Source organism: Pristiophorus japonicus, chromosome 6 (genome assembly GCF_044704955.1).
Source record: "Pristiophorus japonicus isolate sPriJap1 chromosome 6, sPriJap1.hap1, whole genome shotgun sequence".
In the NCBI taxonomy this organism is placed as follows: Eukaryota; Metazoa; Chordata; class Chondrichthyes; family Pristiophoridae; genus Pristiophorus; species Pristiophorus japonicus.
Genome location: NC_091982.1, coordinates 97,227,136 through 97,247,130, shown reverse-complemented (window position 1 = coordinate 97,247,130; position 19,995 = coordinate 97,227,136). Strand labels below are relative to the sequence as shown.

The 19,995-nt window shown below is 48.4% G+C and overlaps 1 protein-coding gene across 1 annotated transcript in view; it reads right to left on the bottom strand.

Moving 5' to 3' along the window:
* LOC139266142 (protein diaphanous homolog 2) overlaps positions 1-18,294 on the bottom strand; it is a 403,303-nt gene extending 385,009 nt beyond the window's left edge. The window contains exons 1-2 of the mRNA XM_070883986.1: positions 18,148-18,294; positions 9,864-10,006 (exon numbers count right to left, since the gene is read on the bottom strand). Coding sequence (XP_070740087.1) covers positions 9,864-10,006; positions 18,148-18,294 — 290 coding nt within the window. The remainder of the gene's footprint in view (positions 1-9,863; positions 10,007-18,147) is intronic.
* Between the last annotated feature and the right edge of the window lie 1,701 nt (positions 18,295-19,995).

The window sequence follows — 19,995 nt, the reverse complement described above, 5'->3', positions numbered from 1 at the left end:
CCGCGCCGGAAGCGGCGGGAATGACTTTCCACTCCGCCCATTTTCCCGTCGGGCACGCGCCAACCCCTTACCGACCGCCGCCGACCCTCTTTCCGTCCCTCGTGCGGTATTGCCCCGCAGGAGCGGCGTCGTTGTCGGTCGGTGCCCCCAACAGCTTTCCCTGGCGGAGAGCTTTCTGTGGCTGGGCTACTACCAGGTCGACCCGACAATTATGCCCCCGGGTTCAGACAAAACAGAGGGGGGAGTAAAAAAAAAAGGGGGGGGTCACGGTATTGAGTAATAAATTATTACAGTGGTGAGGACGGATAATATGTTAAGAGGACAATGTGGGTCAAATTGAAAAATAAAAAAGGGGCGATCACACTGCTGGGCGTGTATTATAGACCCCCAAACAGTGGGAGGGAGATAGAGGACCAAATATGAAAGCAAATTTCTGTGGTCCAAAAACCATAGGACAGTAATAGGGAATTTTTAACAATCTTAATATTGATTGGGACAAATATAGTGTGAAGGGTATAGAGGACGCGGAATTCTTAAAATGCATTCAAGAGAACTTTTTTAGTCAGTAGGTAACAAGCCCAACATGAGAGGGGGCGGTTTTGGATTTAGTTTTGGGGAATGAAGCTGGGCAGGTGGAAGGGTTATTAATGGGAGAGCACTTGCGTGCCAGTGACCATAATTCAGTCAGATTCAAGTTAGATATGGATAAGGACAAGGATAGACCAAGAACAAAAGTCCCAAATTGGGTAAAAGTTAACTTTGCTAAGTTGAGGAGTGATTTGGCCACAGTGGACTGGAAACAGCTACTTGTAGATAAATCAGTGTTGGAACAGTGGGAGGAATTTAAGGAGGAGATCCGGAAGGCTCAGCCCAAACATGTGCCCTTAAAGATCATCATCATAGGCAGTCCCTTGGAATCGAGGAAGACTTGCTTCCACTCGTGAAGTGAGTTCTTTGGTGGCTGAACAGTCCAAAAAGAGAGCCACAGACTGTCACAGGTGGGACAGATAGTCGTTGAAGGAAGGGGTGAATAGGGCTGGGTTGCCACACATACTTTCCGTTGCCGGCGCTTGATTTCTGCACGCCCTCGGTGTTGAGACTTGAAGTGCTCAGCGCCCTTCCGGATACACTTTCTCCACTTAGGGCGGTCTTGGGCCAGGGACTCCCAGGTGTCAGTGGGGATGTCGCACTTTATCAGGGAGGCTTTGAGGGTGTCCTTGTAACATTTCCACTGCCCACCTTTGGCTCGTTTGCCGTGAACGAGCTCCACATAAAGCACTTGCTTTGGGAGTCTCGTGTCTGGCATGCAAACTATGTGGCCTGCCCTACGGAGCTGATCGAATGTGGGGTGTCAGTGCTTCAATGCTGGGGATGTTAGCCTGGACGAGGACGTTGATGTTGGTGGGCCTGTCCTCCCAGGGGATTTGTAGGATCTTGCGGTGACATGGTTGGTGATATATCTCCAGCGACTTGAGGTGTCTACTGTACATGGTCCATGCCTCTGAACCATGCAGGAGGGCGGATATTACTGCAGACCTGCAGACCATGAGCTTGGTGGTTGAGTTGAAGACCTGGTCTTCAAACACTCTCTTCCTCAGGTGGCCGAAGGCTGCACTGGAGGTGGTGTTGAATCTCCTCATTGACGTCTGCTTTTGTTGATAAGAGGCTCCCGAGGTAAGGGAAATGGTCCACGTTGTCGAGGGCCGCGCCGTGGATCTTGATGACTGGGGGGGACAGTGCTGTGCGGTGAGGACAGGCTGGTGGAGGACCTTTGTCTTATGGATGTTTAGCGTAAGGCCCATGCTTTTGTATGGCTCAGTAAATACGTCGACGAGATCCTGGAGTTCAGCCTCAAATGTGTGCAGACGCAGGCGTCGTCCGCGTACTGCAGCTCGATGACAGAGGTTGGGGTGATCTTGGACCTGGCCTGGAGGTGGTGCAGGTTAAACAGCTTCCCACTAGTTCTGTACTTTAGTTCTACTCCAGCGGGGTGTTTGTTGACTGAGGTGGAGCATGGCAGCGAGGAAGATTGAGAAGAGGGTTGGAGCGATGACACAGCCCTGTTTGACCCCGGTCCGGATGTGAATTGGGTCTGTAATGGTTCCGTTGGTAGGATCACAGCCTGCATGTCGTCGTGGAGCGGGCGGAGAATGTTGACAAACATTTAGGGGCATCTGAAACGGAGGAGGACGCTCCATAGACCCTCGGGGTTGACAGTGTCAAAGGCCTTTGTAAGGTCGAAAAAGGCCATGTATAAGGGCTGATGCTGCTCCCTGCAGCTGTCGCGCTGCAAAGATCATGTCTGTTGTATCCCATAGGGGATGAAATCCGCACTGTGACTCCAGGAGGAGCTCCTCGGCCACAAGACGAAGACACTTGGAGGACTTGAGCGACAACTTTCCCAGTGGCTGATAGCAGAGAGATTCCCCTGTAATTGCCGCAGTGGGACTTGTCCCCTTTTTAAAAAAAAAAGATGCTCACGATCACTGCTTCTCTTAGATCTCCCGGCAAGCTCTTCTCCCTCCAGATGAGAGCGATGAGGTCATGTATCCACGCCAACAGCGCCTCTCCGCCATACCTTAGCGCCTCACAGGGATTTCATCTGCTCCCGTAGCCTTGTTGTTTTTGAGCTGTCTTATGGCTTTTCCTACCTCGTGCAGTGTTGGGGTTTCACTGAGGTGGTGGCAGGTCGCATGCTGCGGGATGGAGTCAAGAACACTGAGTCAAAGGCAGAGTCTTGGTTGAGGAGATCTTCGAAGTTCTTCTTCCAGCGGGCCCTGACTGCCTCAGTGTCCTGGATGAGTGTTTCCCCGTTTTTGGCCAGCTATGGGGTGAGGTCTTGGGAGTTTGGACCGCAGGTGGCCTTGACTGTGATGAAGAATCCTCGCACATCATGGCTGTCGTCCAGTTGTTGTATCTCCTGTGCTTTCTGTTATGTATGTAACCCCAGGCAACCTGTATGATACTGCCACCAGAGGACCTACCTGTTGAGTCCCAAGGGATCCCAGCATCCCTTGGGAGCACTGTATATAAGCAGGCCTCCCATGCTGTACCACCACTCTGGAGTTTAAATAAAAGGAGCTAAGGTCACACTTACTCATTGTCTACAGTACTCAGTTGCATCACTTTATTATGAGCATAACACTTTCTCCATCCACCACCTGTTTTTTTAGGTCCTGGGTTTTTTGTTGGACTTCAGCCTTGAGCGGCCTGTAATGTTGCTTTGCTGTTCCCGAGTTGGGCTGTTGCTTGAGGCTCAGAAATGCTCTGCGCTTGCGATCTATTAGTTCTTGGATCTCCTGATCATTCTCATCAAACTAGTCATGGTGTTTTCTGGTTGAGTGACCAAATGTCTCTTCGCAGGCACTGGTTATGGAAGCCTGGAGGGCAGATCAAGCACTGTGGGCATTCAGCATCTCAGGGTCATCAAGGCACGCCAGGTTTGCTGTGAGGCGCTGGCTGTATAGGGCTCCCTTAGCTGGGTCTTTAAGTGCCCCAGCATTGACTTTTTTTATGGCACTGCTTCTGCTGACCCCTCCGCTTTGGAGCTATGTTAATGTCGATGATGGATCGGATTAGGCGGTGGTCCGTCCAGCAGTCGTCAGCTCCCATCATGGCGCGGGTGATGCGCACTTCCTTGCGATCCCTGGCTCGGATGATGACATAGTCGAGCAGGTGCCAGTGTTTGGAGCGAGAGTATTGCCACGATGCCTTGTATTTTTGTCCCGCTGGCGGAACAGGGTGTTGGTGATGAGAAGTTCATGTTCTAGACATTTTGTCAGGAGTCGGGTACCGCTGGAATTGGCTTTCCCTACCCCCTCTCTGCCAATCACGCCTCCCCAGAGGGCTGTGTCTGTGCCGACCCTGGCGTTGAAGTCACCGAGGAGGATCAGTTTGTTGCCCGCGGGGACGCGAGACAGGGATGTTTCGAGGTTTGAATAAAAACCCTCTTTGGTCTCATCCGTTGCATCGAGTGTTGGGGCGTACGCACTGATGACTGTGGCGCATTGGTTCCGGGATAGGGTGAGTCGAAAAGTCATGAGGCGTTCGTTAACCCCGCAGAAGGAGTCTTTGTGGCGGTCGACCAGCTCATTTTTGATGGCGAAGCAGATTCCGTGAAGGCGGCGTTCTTCCTCTGGTTTTCCTTTTCAGAAAAAGGTGTAACCTCCACCTTGTTCCTTGAGCTGGCCTTCCCCTGCCCGCCAGGTCTCACTTAGGGCGGTGATGTCAATGTCAAAGCGTCTAAGTTCCCGGGCAAATATGGCCGTGGGGCGTTCCGGTCTGTCGCTGTTGGAGTTGTCCATGAGGGTCCTGACGTTCCAGGTCCCGAACTTCATGTTAATGGAGTGGACGATGCCTGTGCGTGAATTCTTTTAATGTGGGATGGCCGTTGCACACCGGCCACCACACAGACTTAGCTGAGCAAGGCAGTCCAAGACGACGGGAGACCAGGCACTGCTGTATGAACCTAATTGCCTATGGTGAGATGTTGGCCGCAAGCTCGGCGCCGAGTAGCGCCCTTGATGGTAGGTGGCCCAACGCTTGGTTGGGGGCAGGCATTCGGAAGGTCAGTTGTCTGCTGGAGTTCCGAGTGCGAGGTCAGCAAGGAGTGGGAGGGTGGAAGAGTCATAGCCGTGATGCTCACCAGTAGAAGTGGGGAAGGAGAGGTCCAGCTGTTGACGAGGAGAGGGATGAAAGCCCACCGCTGGAGGGGTGTCGGCCCGCCGCAGGGGGGGGGGGGGGACGGGGTGATATCCCTGTCGCCTGGTCAGAGGCACACCTGCTCGCCGGGTGTCGTCGTGAGTAACCCGGTTTCAAATGACTGAAAATGATGCTAATAAAACACACCAAACTATTTTCTAGTTAGATTGGGGTACAGTATTCAATTCCTTAAGAAAAAAGTTTTAAAGAATAGAATTCTTGAAAGTTCCTCCATTTTAAAAGTTTCTTCAGAAGTTTTCGAAGTTTCTCCCGAAATTTTAAAAGTTTTCCCAAGTTGTTTAAAGTTGATTAAAAGTTTAAAATGGAAGTCAGTAATAAGCTACCTTGGGACTGTTCCATGGGTGCTGCCAGCCCTCTGCAGCTGCACAGAGCCCTGGCTAGACCACACCTAGAAACTGCGGATAAGTAGAGGCCCAGTCGTCTCCGAAGGGGGCCCGAATGCCTGAGCGCCGCTGGGGACAGGTCTGGATGCCGCCGGGGAGAGGTCTGGACACTGCCGGGGAGAGGTCTGGACACTGCCGGGGAGAGGTCTGGACACTGCCAGGGGCCCGAATGCCTGGATGCCGCTGGAGAGGCCTGAACGCCGCCGGGGGCCCGAACGCCGAGTCGCCGCTGGGGGCCCGAACGTCTTCGTTCCCTGAATCGGCCTTGGGATCTCCCCGGACAGTCAGGTGCTATGCACACAAATGCAAGGAGTGGCCCTTAAAGAAAAAGTGTGGAAATAACAATTCTAGAGCTCCCTTGATGTCTCGGGACTTACAGGGGAGGATAAATGAATAAAAGGAAACTTGTGTTATATACCAACGGCTAAATACTGTCGAATCTTTGGAGGAATATAGGAAGTTCAGAGGTAAAATTAAAAAGGATATTAGGAATGCTAAGAGGGAGCATGAAAAATTCTTGGCAAGTAAAATCAAAGAAAACCCAAAGATGTTCTATAAATATATTAAGAGCAAGAGGATAACTAAAGAAAGGGTAGGGCCTATTAGACACCACGACAGTAATCTTTGTGTGGAGGCGGAAGATGTTGGTATGGTTCTTAATGAATACTGTGTGTATGTTTTCACAAAGGAAAGGGGCACTGCAGATACTGCTATCAAGAAGGTGTGTGAGATTCTGAATGAAATAAACAGAGAGAGAGGAAGTATTATGGGGTTTAACAACTTTGAAAGTAGGTAAGTCCCCAGGCTTGGATGAAATGCATCCCAGGCTGTCGAGCGAAGTGAAAGAGGAAATAGCAGAGGCCTTGACCATCATTTTCCAGTCCTTTTTGGATTTGGGCATGGTGCTGGAGGACTGGGAATGTGGTACCCTTGTTTAAGAATGGAGAAAGGGATAGGCCGAGTAATTACTGTCAGGCTAACCTCAGTGATGGGAAAATTATTGGAAAAATCCTGAAAGACAAGATAAATCTATATTTAGAAAGGCATGGATTAATTCGGGACAGTCAGCGCGGATTTGTTAAGGGAAGATCGTGTTTGACTAATCTGATTGAATTTTTTCACGAGGCAACTCGGAGGGTCAATGAGGGTAGTGTATATGGACTTTAGCAAAGCTTTTGATAAGGTCCCACATGGTAGACTGGTCACGAAGGCTAAAGCCCATAGAAACCAGCGCAAAGTGGCAAGTTGGATCCAAAATTGGCTTCGAGATAGGAAGCAAAGGGTAATGATTGATGGATGTTTTTGTGACTGGAAGGATGTTGCCAGTGCGGTTCCACAGGGCTCAGTATTGGGTCTCTTGCTTTTTGTGGTATACATCAATAATCTAGATTTGAATACAAGGAGTATGATTTAGAAGTTTGCAGATGACACTAAAATTGGCTGTGTGGTTGATAATGAAGAGGAAAGTCATGGACTGCAGGAGGATATCAATCTACTGTTCAGGTGGGAAGAACAGTGGCAAATGGAATTTAGTTCCCGAGAAGTGTGAGGTAATGCACTTGGGGAGGACTAATAAGGAAAGGGTATACACATTAAACAGTAGTGTAGGTGAACAAAAGGACCTTGGAGTGCTTTTCCACAGATCCCTGAAAGTAGCAGACCAGGTGGATAAGGTAGTTAAGGAGGCATACGAATGCTTGCCTTTATTGGCCGAGGTAAAGAATACAAGAGCAGGGAGGTTATGCTTAAATTGTATAATACTCTGGTTAGGCCACAGCTGGAGTACTGCGTGCAGTTCTGGTCGCCATTTTATAGGAAGGACGTGTAGAGAGGGTGCAGAAGAGATTTACGAGAATGCTGTCTGGAATGGAGAATCTTAGCTATGAGGACAGATGGGTTTGTTCTCATTGGAACAGAGGAGGCTGAGAGGAGACCTCATTGAGGTGTATAAAATTTTGAGGGGCCTGGATATACTGGATAGCAAGGGCCTATTTCCCTTGGTGGAGGGGTCAATTACGAGGGGGCATAGTTTTGAGGTAGTTGGTGGAAGGTTTAGAGGGGATTTGAGGGGAAGCTTCTTCACGCAGAGGGTTATGGGGGTCTAGAAGGGTGCATCCACTGCCTGGAAGGGTGGTGGATGCAGAAACACTCACATTTAAAAAGGTGCTTGGATGGGCACTTGAAGTGCCATAACCTGCAAGGTTACGGACCGAGCGCTGGTAAGTGGGATTCGACTGGATAACCTCTTGTTGGCTGGCGCAGATATGATGGTGAGTACTGCAGGGAATTGAATACGGCCAGGGTGATCTCCTGGACTAGTTTCGATTGCCTGGATGGGTCGGAGAGGAATTTTCCCTGATTTTTTCCCCCAATTGGCCTGGGTTTTAAAAATCTTTTTTTTGCCTCTCCCAGGAGATCACATGGCTCTGGTTGGGGTGGTGTGTAGAATGTTGTGGAGCAGGGAGTGTTGCAGTTGTGTAGGGCAGACTGGTTGGACCGGATGCTCTTTACCTTTTCGCCATTGTTCATCGGTTTATATGTAACCTTCAGGGTTGTTGACAGAGGGCCCTGTGGCTCTTTGTTGGCCGGCACGGACACGATGGGCCAAAATGGCCTCCTTCTGCGCTGTAGATTTCTGTGCTTCTATGGACCCCCAACAGGCAGCCTGGCACCCCCTTCCCTGGTGGCCCAGTGGGCCAAACTGAACTTTGTACAGATCTTGCAACAGCCCTTCCCTTTAACTGAAGTGGAGGGATGTTGTGACACGTCGCGCTGATGACTGGTCGGGGCGGCCGACCGACTGAAAGGGCACTTCTGCACCGCAGTTGTCACAACTTCCGCCCCGACCCCCAAAAATATTCTCTCAGCTGAATTTGTCCGGTATCTCTGCCCCATGGGTTGTGGTGAAGAAAACATAAAATGGAAGGTGTCCCCCGTTTGGGGCAGGGGGTAACTTCGGCCCCCTAGTCTTTAGTTACTTACAAGTCTTGATTCACAGACACACATTAGATACTGTGCATTCCTTAGATAAGATTGCAACGCTTCCCCAGCCTATTCCCATTTATACAAGAGCAAGAGACTCCTCAGTTAAATCTCACCACCTGTATACAATTAACACTCAATTCTTATACACCACTTAAGTACAATTAACAGATTCCCCTCTTTTCTTTAAATAAAATATATTTAAATAAATATATATATTAAAGGCTTCATTCTCTGTGCAACAATTTCTGTGTACATGCAGTTCTTTCTGCAAAACAATCCCCTTCAATTTTGGAGATTTCCATTTTCTCCAGCATTTCTTTCAAGCCAGCAAGGTTAATCTGCAACCTTTCTTGACTCACATTTTCTGTAGACTGTACATTATCCCAGTGAACAATTGTCTATATGACAATCGATGGGTACACTATTTTCCATACTCCCATTGTACAGGATGTCACTCAAGATATTTGCCAAATAGAATCCCATATCCACTGCCTCCGCCTGAGCCAGTGTTTCAGAAGCCAGAGTACTTTTCACAACTCTTTACTTTCATAGATTCCCAGGCTAAAGGATAACATTTCCCATTCTCATCTGTAAGAAACATTATGAAACCAGCGGCACTAAAATACTCATCACGAAGATCAACTTGAGAAGCATCCCTAAAAACAACTGGCTTCATGTTCTTTGGGTCACCTAAGGATGGGAAATTAAGTGCGCATTTATTCAGATTTAATTTTGTTCATGCTTTATTTCCTCTTAAAATATTCTCTAATGTGGGATGTTTCATTGAAGTACTTAACTCCAACACATCAAAACTAGCATTTGGTCTAGTCTGAGCGCAAAATCAGTTCAACTGACCAATCAAGCTTCGCAATTGCTCTGTCTCTTCTTTAAATATAACACAACTTTGCTGTGATGACCCAGTACAATTAACTAGGACGGAAGTAACACTCTTTAGATAGGACTGTTGATTTAGTTTTACTCGAGCTACTTCGCTTGATATCTAAACCAATATATTTAAAAGTTCCGCAGGTCTGATTCCCAATTTTAAATTCTCATTAATCTCATTAATGATAAATTTCTCAAATGCCGCAGTACCACCCCATAAGAAATCATGAACATGCATCGTGAATATGCCTGAAAGGTTGCGTGATCTGATTTTAATTGAACACAACAGATCTCACCGAAAAGTACCATACCCTGGAAGCATCATTCAGGCCACAGACGCATTTATTTAGTTTCTGCAGTTTTCTCTCTGCATCTGCTGTCTCGAGGCGGTTTCAGAAACACCTCTCTGTTAAGCATCGCCCTGTAGAAATGCAGCTTTTATGTCAATTGACCTACACTCCCATGAATATGTGGCCAAAAGAGCCACATATTTTTAAAGATTACTTTTCCAGCAGTGGGAGAGTCCACTCTAACATCTGTATCACCCAATGTCTCTTCAAAACCCCAAGCTACCAACCTCGCTTTAGCCTTATAAGTCCCATCTGCAAGGACTTTTTCAGTACAAACCTATCCATGCGACAAAGCTGGTTGACCCTTATCTGGTACCTCAGAATAAACACCAAATTCTTTCCAGCTATCTTAATCCCTTTGCTTGCCTTTCATTCGTTTATCCTCGAGTTTATTGGCAGCCACCAAAATTTCATAATCATGAGGACTTCAACTTGTCTGTTCTGTGGTCTTTGTTTCTTTATCTGGTCATTTCAAACTACAGCCTCTAATTCCACTTCTTTGCCCGTTGGGGCTTTTACTGCGCGATCCCCCTCTTACACTATCGGAGACTCTTTCTCTTGTTCGTGACAGTTTTCAGACGTGAGAGTTACTTTTGGACTCCCCATCACTACTAGTTTTCTAACTTTCCACTCTTTCACCTCATTCTGCCAGTCCACGGACCTTGCTTCTTGGCCATCATCCTGAACATTCAACCAAAATTTAAAGTTAGCAGTAGCTTTTCCTGCACGTCTCAAAATTGTTGCATCTCTACATTCATTAGTCCCTTTTGGAACATGTCACCTGTGTACCCACCCAACTGCTCTGTGGATGAGATAGCTCGGTCATTTGCGTCATGATCACTCACATTATCTCTATCCAGCCCTTGATCCACTTCATTCTGTTCCGCAGTACCCTTATCAAAAAATATCATGAACATTTGAGGTACAAGGTGCCTGGTTTACTTCAATCAATTGCTCGGAGTCTGAGATTTTATAATTAATTCCAATTAATCGTGAGGAATGAATCTCAACAGTTTGATTACCATGTTTGACAAGTAGCGTCTTACCATCATGACCTATTACCTTCCCAGAGCTTTTCCATTACCTATGACCCCGCTTTTATAGTACAGGTACAACGACCCGAATCCGGAACTCCGAAAACCGGAATTGTCTGAAAACCGGACATTTTGCGCATCCCAGATGGAGTTGTCCGGAATCCGGACATTTTTGAGGTGGCCAAGATATCGGACAGCGAGGGACGAGGAAACCGGTAAAAAGCACATCGCCGAGGGCCGCGGGAACCGGCGGGCAGCGAGGAGCTGCAGCAATTGGAGCAGCGTGAATCGGTAAGCGGCGAGCAGAGGATTGGCGTGAATTGGCAAGCAACGGAGTTAATCGGCGAGGAGCAGTGTGAATTGGCGAGCAGCAAGGTCCAAAATCCGGCAAAACCCAAAATCCACCACAGATTCGGTCGATGATTCTGGATTTCAGATAATAAAATCAATAGTCTGAAATCCGGAATCCTCGACTGAATCCATGTCGGATTTCGGATTTTGCCGGATTTTGGACCACGCTGCTTAAAAAACTCAGGATGTCAGGGTGGGGTTGGGTGACCTTAGCCTCCGCGGCCTCGCCCGCCCCAGACTCCAGGACACCCGACCTGGCTACAAGTGACGGTGTTATATTGTGCAGATCCATGCCCCCACCCCACCGAGGCACAAGCTGGATGGATGGATCTGTCTCACCCTCCCGAGGGATGGGCGACTCCCACCGACTGTGCGAGATGGTGGTGCTGGGGGACGCCGCAGAACCTGCATGGGTGCTGTCACTTCTTCCACGAAGGGACATGAGCCTTCCTCTGCTTCCAAGGAACGGCGCCTTCGTCTCTTCCTCCTGGAGATGTGCAGAGGGAGGGAGACATCCACGTCGGCAGAGGCCTCCACCTCCACCTTCTGTTTTTGGCTCCTTATCTCGAGCCCGACTGTGGGTTGCAAGTTTTCTGCAGAAGCGGGCACAATTGCAGGCTCGGGATCGCTAATGAGCTCGGGTATGGGACTGCACGCACTTTTTCTTTTGAGGGAAAAACCTCAGCCCGAGGTTTTTTCTCTCTCTCTCTCCCTCCCTCCCTCTCCCCCCACCCACCCTGCCCCGCCAGAGGCTGCGATGGTATTGGCCTCCAATGTCGACCGTGCATTTGGTGTTACTAGCGCGGGGACGGGGGCAATGACCGTGTCAGCCTTAGTTGTTTTTCAGCCTTGGAGACGGAGAAGTTTTCATGTACATGCCCCACCTCCTTGAAGGCATGACACCGCACATCGTCTGACGTCCAGAAGACGCGGTAGAGTATCTCCTGGTGGATAACCACGAATCCACTCTGTGTCCTCCCTCACCAGCTGAACATAAAGCTGGCGCCGGAAGGCGAAGACATGACAGAGACTGGCCTCCCTGAAGCCAAGCGGGATCGGCGCTATCCCTGACCTCACCTCCCCCAGTAAGTTGGGGAGGAGCTCACTGGAGATAAAGGGCGGGGCACTGAATAAAATAATTTGCTGCACGGTGGCCTCGAGGGGATCTTCCCGCCAGGAAGGTCCTTCCCACCATGAGTCCCTTATTAAGAGCCAGGAACACTGCCCACTGAGATCACAGGAAGAACATAGCCTTCCCGTATATTTTCGAGGCGGCAACGATTGCTGAAGGGCCGACAACCCCAGTCATGGCTTTGACACATGCCTTGATGTCAATGATGGGCTAAGTGAAGTTCTTCACCCCATTAAAAGAAATAAAAAACACCACCTCCTGTGGTGACAGGATGGGAGAGGCACCTTCTCCACCCGCTCAAAAAAAAGAGTAAACAAACAATAATAACAAAGGAGAGGTTGCCTCTGAAGAGTGAGATATGGAGAGAGGGGTAAGGAAGGAAGGAAGGAAGAAGCGAGGCTGCAGATGTGGGGTCACCACTCAAAACAGTGCTCGATGAGTAGGTGAGTTATTAATTATAAATCTTTAGGATCTTCCTGGTAAGGGAGAGATGTCTTCACCCAGGACAGCTGGAACTGTCCAGGCACAGTCCTCCACCGTGTCTTAGAAAAGGAAAAAAAAACTTCACCCGGGCAGCTCCAGCTGTCCCAAGCCAGGCAATGTTTTGAAGTGTGTGTAGCCTAGTTAATTTTGAAAGAGCACATACACACTCACACCCCTCTCAATCTTTCAGCCTTTGTCTTCTGTCCTCCCCCCACATACAGATAATAATCTTGAAGAGGAAGTGCACCAATTCCGACTTTACATTTACCTTTGGTTGGGAGTAGTCTCTCTCCTGTCAAATAGATGTTACTTTTTTTTTCCAGTTGTCGAAGCTGTAGTTCTTCCTCACTCTCCCTCTCCCAATCCAGAGCAAACAAGTAGGCAAACAAAGTGCTCCCTTTCTCCCCACTTTCCAGTACAGCCAGTAGAAAAACTGAAGCTTAGTTGCTTATAAACCATTATTCACATAGAGACACATTACATACTGCGCATCCCTTAAATAAATTTGCAACCCTTCCCCAGTTTACGCCCATTTATATATGAGAGCAAGGAAGTCTCCAATTAAATCTCACCATCTCATACAATTAACACTCAATTCTGATACACCAGTTAAGTACAATTAACAATGACTGCACATCCCTTGAATGATTAGGACTATAATGATCCGGATCTCAGGTGAAAGTCTGAGGTGGGTTTCGACCAATTGGGATACTTTGCTGATTTGAAGTGTTCAAAATGTTTAGTGTTAGAATAGGCTGCCGGCTCGTGGGCTGAACACTGATTCATAAAGTTTCTTCAACCGCGTAGTGGATCTATTTATGGCTGGGGTGGAGATCAGCTCGGACAAATCATCATCATCATAGGCAGTCCCTCGTAACATAGAAACATAGAAAATAGATGCAGGAGTAGGCCATTTGGCCCTTCGAGCCTGCACTGCCATTCAATAAGATCATGGCTGATCATTCCCCCAGTATCCCTTTCCTGCTTTTTCTCTATACCCCTTGATCCTCTTAGCCCGAAGGGCCATATCTAACTCCCTCTTGAATATATCCAATGAGCTGGCATCAACAACTCTCTGCGGCAGAGAATTCCACAGGTTAACAACTCTCTGAGTGAAGAAGTTTCCCCTCATCTCAGTCCTAAATGGCCTACCCCTTATCCTAAGACTATGTCCCCTGGTTCTGGACTTCCCCAACATCGGGAACATTCTTCCCGCATCTAACCTGTCCAGTCCCATCAGTATCTTGTGCATTTCTAAGAGATCCCCTCTCATCCTTCTAAACTCCAGTGAATAAAGGCCCAGTTGATCCAGTCTCTCCTCATATGACAATCCAGCCATCCCTGGAATCAGTTTGGTGAACCTTCGCTGCACTTCCTCAATAGCAAGAACGTCCTTCCTCAGATTAGGAGACCAAAACTGTACACAATATTCCAGGTGAGGCCTCACTAAGGCCCTGTACAACTGCAGTAAGACCTCCCTGCTCCTATACTCAAATCCCCTAGCTATGAAAGCTAACATACCAGTTGCCTTCTTCACCGTCTGCTGTACCTGCATGCCCACTTTCAGTGACTGATGAACCATGACATCCAGGTCTCGTTGCACCTCCCCTTTTCCTAATCTGCCGCCATTCAGATAATATTCTGCCTTCGTGTTTTTGCCCCCAAAATGGATCTCACATTTAGCCACATTATACTGCATCTGCCATGCATTTGCCCACTCACCTAAACTGTCCAAGTCATCCTGCAGCCACTTAGCATCCTCCTCACAGCTCACACCGCCACCCAGCTTAGTGTCATCCGCAAACTTGGAGATATTACACTCAATTCCTTCATCTAAATCGTTAATGTACATTGTAAAGAGCTGGGGTCCCAGCACTGAACCCTGCGGCACTCCACTAGTCACTGCCTGCCATTCTGAAAAGGACCCATTTATCCCGACTCTCTGCTTCCTGTCTGCCAACTAGTTCTCTATCCACGTCAGTACATTACCCCCAATACCATGCGCTTTGATTTTGCACACCAATCTCTTGTGCGGGACCTTGTCAAAAGCCTTTTGAAAGTCCAAATACACCACATTCACTGGTTCTCCCTTGTCCACTCTGCTAGTTACATCCTCAAAAAATTCCAGAAGATTCGTCGAGCATGATTTTCCTTTCATAAATCCATGCTGAATTGGTCCGATCCTGTCACTGCTTTCCAAATGCGCTACTATTTCGTCCTTAATGATTGATTCCAACATTTTCCCCACTACTGATGTCAGGCTAACCGGTCTATAATTACCCGTTTTTTCTCTCCCACCTTTTTTAAAAAAGTGGTGTTACATTAGCTACCCTCCAGTCCATCGGAACTGATCCAGAGTCAACAGACTGTTGGAAAATGATCACCAAATCATCCACTATTTCTAGGGCTACTTCCTTAAGTACTCTGGGATGCAAACTATCCCTGGGGATTTATCGGCCTTCAATCCCATTAATTTCCCTCACACAATTTCCCGCCTAATAAGGATATCGTTCAGTACCTCCTTCTCACGAGACCTACTGTCCCCGAGTACAATCGGAAGGTTATTTGTGTCTTCCTTTGTGAAGACAACCACAGTATTTGTTCAATTGGTCTGCCATTTCTTTATTCCCCATTATAAATTCACCTGAATCTGACTGCAAGGGGAGAGGAGAGACACGGGGGTGGGGGGAGAGGAGAGACACGGGGGTGGGGGGAAGAGGAGAGACACGGGGGTGGGGGGAAGAGGAGAGACACGGGGGTGGGGGGAAGAGGAGAGACACGGGGGTGGGGGGAAGAGGAGAGACACGGGGGTGGGGGGAAGAGGAGAGACACGGGGGTGGGGGGAGAGGAGAGACACGGGGGTGGGGGGAGAGGAGAGACACGGGGGTGGGGGGAGAGGAGAGACACGGGGGTGGGGGGAGAGGAGAGACACGGGGGTGGGGGGAGAGGAGAGACACGGGGGTGGGGGGAGAGGAGAGACACGGGGGTGGGGGGAGAGGAGAGACACGGGGGTGGGGGGAGAGGAGAGACACGGGGGTGGGGGGAGAGGAGAGACACGGGGGTGGGGGGAGAGGAGAGACACGGGGGTGGGGGGAGAGGAGAGACACGGGGGTGGGGGGAGAGGAGAGACACGGGAGTGGGGGGAAGAGGAGAGACACGGGGGTGAGGGGAGAGGAGAGACACGGGGGTGGGGGGAGAGGAGAGACACGGGGGTGGGGGGAGAGGAGAGACACGGGGGTGGGGGGAGAGGAGAGACACGGGGGTGGGGGGAGAGGAGAGACACGGGGGTGGGGGGAGAGGAGAGACACGGGGGTGGGGGGAGAGGAGAGACACGGGGGTGGGGGGAGAGGAGAGACACGGGGGTGGGGGGAGAGGAGAGACACGGGGGTGGGGGGAGAGGAGAGGAGAGACACGGGGGTGGGGGGAGAGGAGAGGAGAGACACGGGGGTGGGGGGAGAGGAGAGGAGAGACACGGGGGTGGGGGGAGAGGAGAGGAGAGACACGGGGGTGGGGGGAGAGGAGAGGAGAGACACGGGGGTGGGGGGAGAGGAGAGGAGAGACACGGGGGTGGGGGGAGAGGAGAGGAGAGACACGGGGGTGGGGGGAGAGGAGAGGAGAGACACGGGGGTGGGGGGAGAGGAGAGGAGAGACACGGGGGTGGGGGGAGAGGAGAGGAGAGACACGGGGGTGGGGGGGAGAGGAGAGGAGAGACACGGGGGTGGGGGGAGAGGAGAGGAGAGACACGGGGGTGGGGGGAGAGGAGAGGAGAGACACGGGGGTGGGGGGAGAGGAGAGACACGGGGGTGGGGGGAGAGGAGAGACACGGGGGTGGGGGGAGAGGAGAGACACGGGGGTGGGGGGAGAGGAGAGACACGGGGGTGGGGGGAGAGGAGAGACACGGGGGTGGGGGGAGAGGAGAGACACGGGGGTGGGGGGAGAGGAGAGACACGGGGGTGGGGGGGGTAAATCGGAGGGGAGAGGGAGAACTCAGGGAAGACAGATCACGTTCTTACAACCCCCTACAAAGGACATCGTTGGAGTGGATGATATTCAGAAATCAAGACACTCACTAGTCACTTCATAGCCAATAAAACTGTTAATAATCCGTACACAATGCCTGCCCCATGTATGATGGGGTGGTGGGTAGGCATGCACTTGCGCTGGGGTAAGGCACGTCGGCTGGGGCGGCATGCACTTGGACTGAGGTAAGGCACTTTGGCTGTCCCTTGCTGTCTTCTGGGGAGCTCTGTCGCTTCAGGAAGTCAAAGTGGATCGAATTACAATTTGCAAAGGCATTGAGACCTTGGGATGGGCGGTTCCAGTTACACATTCCAATGAAACTGCAGGGTGCGGCTTATCTTCCAAGGGGACTAATTATAGACAAAGGGTGGAGCATGGCAGCCATTTTGGCAGTACAAATAAGCACGTCCATTATTTATACATACACACACACACAAACTGCAACAAACAGATTCGGCCCAGAAAGTGGACATAACTAAGTCATGCCACCATTCTTTGAAATCATATGTGAAAGTATATCAAAACTGAAGTCTTCCAGTATATTGAGCCAGTCAAGTCGTTCAGCAGTTGAACTCTGAACTCTCAAGCAAAAGGTAATTAATTTAATTCTGAGTGCTGCCCGTCACTCAAACTTGTTTGCTGCAATTGGGCGAGTTTCATTCGTTCTCAGGTTGGCTGGTAGATGGAGAACTAAATAGTGCCAAAGCGGATAAGTGAGCCTTGTTCCCTTTAATTAGTACTACTGTCAATCGCAATCACAGAATGTAGACAATAATCACAAAAGTTGCAATACAAGCCCACCCAATCCTTCCAACCACCAGAGAATACAGGAAACTGGGCTGGAGGAAGGGTTGGGGGGGGGGGAGGGGGGGGGGTGGAGGATGTGGAGGAAAACATTTTGAAGCAAGAAATGACGTACATAATGTCAAAGGCCAATATTTTACAGCTTATATTAATTTACATCATCTAACTTTTCTCTGTTCTGTCGTCAAAATACCAATTTTATCGTTTTATTTATAGCTACATTTAGAATGGGCAGACCTTTTCTGTAAATGTTGTACATTCCCTGCATCTTTCATTCTGGACTACTGTTACATGAAGACTTCAGTGTCTTGAATATTTGGTTTAAAAATATGCACTACACAATCCTTTACTATTTGTTTGCAGAGCAATATTCAGATAAAAAATTAGGTTTTTAACATTTTAAGTAATGAAAAAATTATAGATTCAGTAGGCACAGTCGTCTTCAAATGAAATTTAACCTCCACAGGCAAGTAGATAACTCCCTTCATCCATCCCTTGAACATTGCCAATCAGGAGATTCTTCCCATCACTGATCGCCTAAAAGCAATGGATCCATTTGCTCTAAAATTTGAAAAAATACTTTCCCTCAGGGTAAACAATCTGTGCCTTAGAGGAAGGAAAAAACAGAGCATGCAGTGAAGGTCACCTTGTGATTATGTAGAGGTTTGCAGGGACAGATTCATGCGATGGATGTATGACAATTTAAAGCGACTATGTTGCTGGAGTGATTTTCCTCCAGAGATTTTCCTAATTTTATACAAAGATTAAATATATAAGGAGGGATTCCGAGATGTTTTATAACTGCATTTCTATCATTAAAGGAATAGAAATGAGGCCAATATTTTTAATGAATTATTGAAATATAGTATAAAGAATGTAGTGTATTTTTGGATTCATCTGCTCAAGAAATATTTTTCAAAACATATTGGGCCTGAATTTACAATCGGAGTTTTCCTGCGGGCGGATGCCTCCAACCATCGAAACCTCTACGAACATACCTTCTGCCACGGGATCCACGGAGACTTGCGGTCCTGGGCCTCTATACGCAGACATGCGTAGAGGCCCACGTATCCCAGAGGTACACGCAATTCGCAAGCGTCCCTGGGATCACGTGGGCCAGTCCAACCAAAGAAAGGGATCCCCATTCATGCTTGTGGGGATTCCTCCCCATAAGCATGAATGGGGATCACATAAAAAATACATTTACCATAATAAATAAAAAACATTACATATTTAAAATTAATTAAAATACAATATAATTAAATATTTAAACAAAAAATTTTATTTTTTGAAAAATAAATTTAAATGTTTTAAAGGGGCTAAAAATAACCTTACCTTATTGTATATGTGTTTTAATGTTTAAATGAATGAAAAAAAAATATATATTTTTTAAACCAGGTGTAATAATTTCACGGGCATTCGCTGGGCAGATGTTGGACAAATAGCTCAACTCTCCGCCCGCGGAGGCCCTTTTCCTGGGGATGTGTGCTCATCTTGACAGTTCGCAAGTTCCAGTTTTTGCGCATGAGCAGCGCATGCCTGAACCCAGAACTTGAGCAGCCCCCTACGGGTGCATGTGCATATCGTACGTGCCCGTAGGGGCTGCAAATTACGGTCTATCATGAAACTTAACCGATACGAGACATTTAAGATTAAATGGAATTTTTTTTCCCAAAGTAATCTGTATATATAAATCATCCACAACAGTGTCAGCATTCTACAAATGATAGAACATAAGTTACTAGGTATAGTCTTTTTAAATTAACATTGGCAGGTAGAATTGAATCATAATTGATGTAATAGAAAGAGAAACTGAAAATATAAGAGAGTAGTAAGCACGGGTAACACAAAGGAAGGTCATGTTTGACCAACCTTATTTAATTCTTGAAAGTAACAGAAAGGGTAGACAAGCGTAATGCAGTAAACGTAATACATTTGGATTTCCAAAAAGCCTTCGATAAGATACCGCATAGTGCACTCAAAGTTCAGAACATGTGGAGTCAGGAGACAAGTAGCAGAATGGATAGCAAACCGGCTGCAAAACAGAAGAGAGAGTGGTGTTTCATAAGGATTGGTGCGTGAACCACTGTTGTTCACCATTTACATAAATGATTTGGACTCGGGAATCGGACGTACAGTTTCAAAATTTACAGATGACTGTAAATTCGGGGGGGGGGGGGGGTTGTAGCTAATACAGGGAGGATGGCAGAAAAATACAGGAAGATGTTAATAGTATTGCAGAATGGGCTTGTATTGGCAAACAAATTTCAATATAGATAAGTATGAGGTAGTACATTTTGGTAGGAAGAATAAAGAGGCCTCACACGCCTTGGAAAATATGGCCCGATATTTATGGGGAGGAAGTGGGGTGAGGCAGTTTTGCGTTCGAGTCAGGTCCGATTAATATTTTTTTGTCTTAATTTTCCGGCTGCAGCCAGCCAGATGGAAGGGATGGCTGGCTGTTGGGTGGGTAAACTTACGGCATCAGGCTGCAGTTGGGGAATGGAGAGGAGGGATTGGAAAGGCCGGGGGGAGGGGTGTGGAAGAAAGAGATTGGCGGTGTTATATATGCAGACTATAGATATACTCTCTGTGTAGTCACTGAATAGTTGCATAAGATGGAGACTTGTTACCTGATGTACTATCAATAAGGTTTACACTGTGTGTATACTATGCTGGCACCACTAGAGGGTGCAACTGGAGGAGACTGGGGTTTCCTGCCCCTGTGGCAGAGGCTGTCCACCTAAGGGCACTGCGGTGGGAGACCTGAGGGTCCCCTGCATGGATGTGCAGAGCCCAGTATAAAAGGCTGCTCACCATGCTTGTGCCTCACTCTGGAGTTACAA